Raw genomic sequence first — 6,584 nt, 5'->3', positions numbered from 1 at the left:
TATTTAAAGTCACTAGCAACAAAAAATTACCTACCACAGAGAAGGCTTCAGGGCACAAGCTATTCGAGAGAGAAATGGACTCTAATGAACATAACTGACAGCCATCCTACACCAATGGACATCTTTAAACTCCGGCCATTTTTATAATTTAGAAAAAAATCAGGCTATCACTAGCATTTTAGGAGGCTACACAGCTCTGTAGTAGGTATGTTACTTCATCATCAGAAAACAATGAAATTGATGATGCTGCTAGATCAAAAAAATAAGTGTACTTTACCAAGGAGGTCTCTCCTTTGCAAATAGACTATTCCATACCCCCTAGAAATTAATCCCGTGGAACAGATTCTACATCATCAACCACTTTTGGCCACTCTATTACTAGAGCTGTAACACCACCTACATTTTGAAAGTTGGAGAATTGTTGCCCTCTGGTACAAAACCTAGGAGTTCATAGTTAAAGAGAATTTGGCAGTTCCACTGGAGGGAGCTTTTAGTCACACTGACTCAACCCAGAAGGACCTGGAGAGCCAATATAAAAGCTGCCTTTAAACATTTTTTTCCTTTCTGTCTTATTACACTACTTAAAAATAAGGTAGGATACAAAATGTCACACTAACAATGTTTGATGCCCAACTTCCTACCGCTCCACATCCCTCCCAAAAAGCACGGCGATTCGGAGTTAAGGTAGCACTGTTATTGCTGCTCACCCAGGACAGTCTGTAAGCCTCTGCATAGAAACCCAGGCCCTACGGATGGCACGGTAACCTTAACTCAGCGTTTCCTGGCTTTTGCTAACTGCAGTCAACACAGTTAAGTTTTAACATAATTTTAATGGTTTTCATAACAACCTGAAAATCATAGCAAATACGATGCGTTTCACTCTACATCATACTTAAAGTGGCTGGTCTTTTTAATAGAAACTTTCTGTTTCTTTAAATGAACATAACAGTGGGGGAAGAGTTAAAGATAAAATACACCTAGCCACTCTACTTATTCGGAAGATTTCGGTGCGCCAAAATTGACAGCCAGCTTTCTCGGCTTTCGCTTGCTGGAAGTGTTTGGTGTTGATTTGTTATGAGGAGCTCTCGGAGTAGCCACATTGTCTTGAAATGAAACAGTGGATTGAGCAGCTTGAAGAGATTTTAAAGGAGCTGAAGAACTATCTTGCTGCATGTGGTCAGAAGACACTGGCTGTTCATTCTTTAGTGGTGCAGCTTGAGGGGAAGTCTGAAACTCCTTGACCTCAAAGTTTTTCTTGCGAGCAGCCCTTTTTTTAGTTACCTTTAAATTAAATAAATATCATTTAACACAATGCATTCTCAAAAAACTGGAAACATTCCACGTTATAAAACACACATACAGTTTTTTACAGTAACTTCCTAATACTAAATAGCGCACCGCAGTGGGGGTGTTGTCGCATTCCTCACGTAGACACTTTATTTACAGGATGTTAAGACAAACCTGCCGATCTTACCTGCAGAGGTATGAACTGGTTGTGAGAACCAACTGGCATAGTTCCTGCAAGAGACACATTTCCTGGATAGGAGCCAGGATAATAATGTTTAGGCACTGGAGTTCCCCAGGACACTGGACCAAACATGTGAGATGATGGAGGCATCATGTTAGCTGTGAAAATAAGTAACTTTTAGCTCTCTTTCCTCAAAGAGAGGATACCAACTCTCCAAGACCCCAAAGGTACCCCAACTATGTTTGTCTGTATGTTGTTTCTCTTTATTAGAAAGCCTGATATTCCTCATATTTACTTGAAAATAGATATTTATTTATGATCAAAAAATACACAAACCAAACCGTTCTGCTTTTACAGAAGTACACCTAGATGACAGCAGAGTTAAGGGCACTAAGTGAGAGCACCTGCGTTTCAGAGTGTGTGTAACTCAGGATCTTGACATCCTCAGTTGAGTGAACTATAGTAGTAGGAGATTGCAAGTTTAGGCCATCCTTTTGAAACAGGCCAACGACATAGAAACCCTGGGGAAAAGGAGATGCAGCAGCTGCTGTATGGGTTACTAGGATGCTGCAATGGTGCTGACTCATTCATTACTCGCTGCGAACATGAGCTTTAGTACAACACAAACCAGACGGAAACCAGGAACGCCACCAGGATTTTTACCAATTTTTGGGGGCGTTACTTACCATGTTAACGTTTGGCAACGTACAACAGAATTGTGATGCCCCATTTCAGTGACAGGGCGTTATAAACAAATAAACCCAGTATTGCATGGATAACCATTGACTATTTTTTTGGGGGTGTGGTGGAAATCCATGTAGAAAAATCAAGGAAGAGATTTCTTATGAATTCTGGATTGGGACTATCAGCTTTGAACTAATTACTATTGTTTTGAAAGAAAAAAACCCCTAAAAACCAACCAAGACTGAATAGACAAATACATTCTTGAAGAAAAGAAACAGTTGGGAGATACACGATCCTTTGTATTGAATTAATCTGCACACTGATGAGAAGAGGTTCATGAACTGTTTTCAAAGCAGTTCAGACATACACAAAAAACCAAAACCAGGGCTTACTGGAAGGCATTCATTTGCATATAAAGAACTATTACAATTACAGGCTATCACGACAATGTTTGAAATGTGTCAAACACTTACCGGGGGGTTGTGCAAACACTGGAGGAATAGGTCCAGGTGGTACAGGAACTCCCAGTGGTTGATAGTTTGCAAACACTGGTGGAGGTGGAGGCAAAGGGAAGTTTACTCCTAGAGAACTCTACGAAGAAGGGAATGGAGAATTACAAACAGACACAGTGCACTAGAGACAAGAATTTTCAAAGATTCTTTGCATTCTCACCAAACGCTGTAAAGCAAAAAGCGCAGCTTTCTCCTTTGCTTCGGCTTCAGAATGACACTGTGGTCCATGAACCAACAAACCATTTGATAACTTTATGTGACAAACTGTCATGGTCTAGAAAAATAAGATAAGATTTTTCATGGAATTTGTACTGCTGACAAACATACTGTAAGACAGAAAACCAGGATTTGTTTATTTGTTTTGAAAGAGGGCCACAAAAGGAGCTAAGGTTTACTTTTAGATTGATTTCAGTGCTAAGTCCAAATGTTTAATAAAGCCAGCTGAAAACAAAGTTCAGAACTTTAACTTTTGCAGAAAAAGCTTTTTACCTGTGGCGTTTTTAGGAAGGAGAAGTCTGGTTGCGACATTCCAACAAGAGAACAGATACGAGAAAGTTCAGAAACAGTAGACAGTGCAGGCTGTGGACAAGTGAAAGGGTGACCTCCAGTTTCCAGTGCTGGTGTGTTCTGAGGGCCTCCGGTGCTATGAGGCTTGTTCATATAAGCAGCTGACAAAATAAAAAAACAAAAACGTAAAAGCAGCTGTATCACAAACATTTCCTGCACTGAAAGGATAACAACTTTGTTATTAGCAGGAAAAAAAGTATATTTGATTTTTTTTCTGGCAATTTCATATCTGATGAACAAAAACCAGGAGACTATATATACGGAGAGATTTTTAGATCTGAATAAAGAATCAGAGCTGAAAAAGATGGACATTTTATTACTGTATTTTGAAAACCAGTACTATACTGCTAGCCATGTTCCAAAATGTCACTATGAGGCGAAGCTCTGAACTATGAGCTGATGTCTAAACATACCCATTTTTTTTGTTTGCTTATACTGCAAGGCAACTCCATGGCAATCCTGTCTACTAGAGGGAGCAGGAACATCATTAACTTGGGATTTCACTTCGTTCCTTGTTTCCAGGTCAGAGCCATCTATCTTCAGAATCTCTTTGAGCATCTGTGTTCCTTTCTTTAAAAATAAAATAAACCACTCAGGGACATGATGGCATTCAGGTAACACTACCTTCTTTCTTAACTCTGAACATCTGCAACCAAATCCTACCAGTTATGTTTTATCAAAGCTCAGATAACAGCACTGTAGCATAAACAAATGTGTTCATTAATTTTCTTTGAGAACAGCTAATTAAAAGCTCATCAGTATGTTTAAAAAGGCAGCATGAGGTTTCGGGGAGTTGTTAAATAGAAGCACTGATTCTAAGATAGCAGGTGCTAAACTCCAATGTAACGATTCCTGCAGTATACAGACCATAGCAAACGACTGTGGTGACAGATGTTCTTCATTTGTAGCTCTCCCTTCCTTGGAATAACTCTGCACTTCATTTTCTTTGGAAATTTTCAAAGAAGCTACAAGGCTTTCAAGTTCATTGTCCTTCTTCAAACAAATTGAAAAAAAGGTACATCAACTTAGTGTATCACAAAGAGATGCAAGAGAAAGGATATATATTACTTTGAGATTAATTTTATGCTCGTTCAGGATTCTTTTTCTCAGCTCAGGCAGATCACAGTCATGTCTGCTCAGAGCAGATACGCAGACTAAACCAAGTTTTGCATACTAAAAAGATGCCAGTATAGACCAATAGAGAATTGACTTAAAGAACGGTCAAGTATATACAGGTTTGTCTCGTATCTGTAATAAACATGAATTTGCACACAAGTAACCAGGAAAGCTGATTTTCTTGTGCTCTTTGAATAACTTCAGTTATCTGGATCCTACCTTTCCACCTGTACAGGGAACATCAACTGCAGCCTTCTGAATTACAGGCATGTTGGGGCTTTCATTCCTCTTCAGAAGTTTGACATTGTACTTATTTACACCTGCAAAATTCTGAAATAAACTGCACCATTTATTATTGAATACTAGTACTCTATTATTAATTATAACACAATTATATTAGAACTGCATCTGCAAACAGCTTTCACAAGGTAGCATTCTTAGAGGATTTCACCTGACTAGAATCTAGCATTTGTGTTCTCCCATTACAGCATAGCTCTTAAGAGTCTGGAGGAAGAAGAAAATCATTTGGTATCATGACTATTATGTACACCTCATACACAGAATGAGAGGAAGTGCATAAAATCTCTAGAGAAAAAAAAAAAAATCTCAAAAATAAAATCTACGTAGTGAAAAAAATCACCTAAGATGCAGTTAAAGAGAAACCTGTAAACGATGAATCAGGTCAGAGTAAAATGAAAAGAATACATTTACTTAGCACAGAAGAAATTACCTGTTTGTTTGGTATTCTATTATGTGGCTGACTTTCACCTCTGGTAACTTTGGAATCTTCTTTAACTACAAAAGAATGCATTCTTTTGAAATGCTCTTAAAAACTGTAATAATAATCAAGACTCAAAAGAAGTCGTAACTCCCTGTAAGTACAGAGAGTTGAATTAAACTAAGAGCTGCATCACACGTCTAATCCATACTTTATCCATTTAGGGTGTGCTTCTCTTGTACGATAAAATGAAAGGAAGCATATGCAATAATCTATCTGATTTTATATTCCACAAATGTGAACACAAGCACATTTTCAAAGCCAAGTTGGTTTTTTTTTAATTTATTTTGGTTTTATATCAGATGTGTGGAAAGTCAACATAATGCAGAACAGCTTGATTAAAAGGTTCGGGATTAAGTCTGGAACAGCTGAATATGCACACTGGAGACATTACTTGACAATACCAAGTGCAACATAGTGTTTATGTAACTATAATAAACTATTTGCTGTTGATAACTACAAAAAACTCAATAGGCATTTCGATGAAGATCAGATAAAGCAAGTAGTTCTCCTAAACAGAGTTTCTGATGACAGTACTTACACTTTTTGTATGGCTCCTGTCTTCTCTGCTGACCTTTAAAGTTACTGTCATTGAATCCTGGCTTGTAGAATGGATGCCCAGCTCCCAGCTTGATTTCCTGAGGTAGAACTGCACCCTAGGATTTCAAATAGCAAATCTTAACCAGGAAACTACGTCTACCACTTACATATTAGTCCCATAAAACTACCTCTTTCCAGAGCTATGCATACCCTGCGTAACAACACTTGCAACCAGAGGATTTATTTGTAATGTTAACTGGAAAGTTTTCTGATCTAATGAACTGATGTATAAAATGAAGTATCTTCATATTTTGAACCCAGGGATCCATTTCAAGTTTATATACTAACCTTCTCATGCACGGTTTGCTGAATGTGGTGAGACTTCCCAGAATTCTGCAATGATTGCCATATGCTGCAGAACTCATCATCTCGCTTACTCTGTGCCTGACAAAATAAGAAACAACACCCTCAGCCAACTCAGAAGCTATAAACTCAACTTTTGAATGGCTAATCATACACAAAGGTAGTCTGAAGATGATAAGATCCGAGTTTAACAGTGCTCAGGCAACGGAAACTTTCATACTGACACTAGCAGTAGAACTTGCAGGTATTTAATTTGTTCAAATAGGCTACTGTGGAGGGTTCTATTTATGTAACAACTTTTCCTAAGAATCACTATTAAACTGAAATGAGTTCAGTTTGTTTTGAGATTGTTTTTGTTATTAACAAAAGTTACTAACATAGGAAAGATCACTGAATGTAACTGAACCCAGATGATAATTCAAAATGGTTTCAAAAGCACGCCCTCATGCTGGTAGTATGCTTAAATTTTACATTAATGTCTTACTTGGTAAGGCCTTATGAATCAGGCTCAGTTGCTTCATATACATGAAAAATACATACTATATATTTTTATATA

General features: G+C 37.9%; 1 protein-coding gene across 1 annotated transcript; it reads right to left on the bottom strand.

The window, feature by feature from the left end:
- Positions 1 to 562: 562 nt before the first annotated feature.
- On the bottom strand, positions 563 to 6,040 carry LOC104507751 (5'-3' exoribonuclease 1-like). The gene is made up of 11 exons (XM_010149127.1): positions 6,014 to 6,040; positions 5,667 to 5,781; positions 5,078 to 5,142; positions 4,567 to 4,677; positions 4,099 to 4,224; positions 3,645 to 3,801; positions 3,154 to 3,332; positions 2,825 to 2,938; positions 2,626 to 2,743; positions 1,475 to 1,626; positions 563 to 1,281 (listed from the first exon to the last, which is right to left on the bottom strand). The coding sequence occupies exons 4-11, from the start codon at positions 4,615 to 4,617 to the stop codon at positions 991 to 993; spliced, it is 1,188 nt and encodes a 395-aa protein (XP_010147429.1). The 5' UTR covers positions 4,618 to 4,677; positions 5,078 to 5,142; positions 5,667 to 5,781; positions 6,014 to 6,040; the 3' UTR covers positions 563 to 990.
- Positions 6,041 to 6,584: the final 544 nt, after the last annotated feature.

This window comes from Eurypyga helias, unplaced genomic scaffold, assembly GCF_000690775.1.
Source record: "Eurypyga helias isolate BGI_N326 unplaced genomic scaffold, ASM69077v1 scaffold41333, whole genome shotgun sequence".
Taxonomy (NCBI): domain Eukaryota; kingdom Metazoa; phylum Chordata; class Aves; order Eurypygiformes; family Eurypygidae; genus Eurypyga; species Eurypyga helias.
This window is presented reverse-complemented; position numbering and strand designations above follow the sequence as displayed.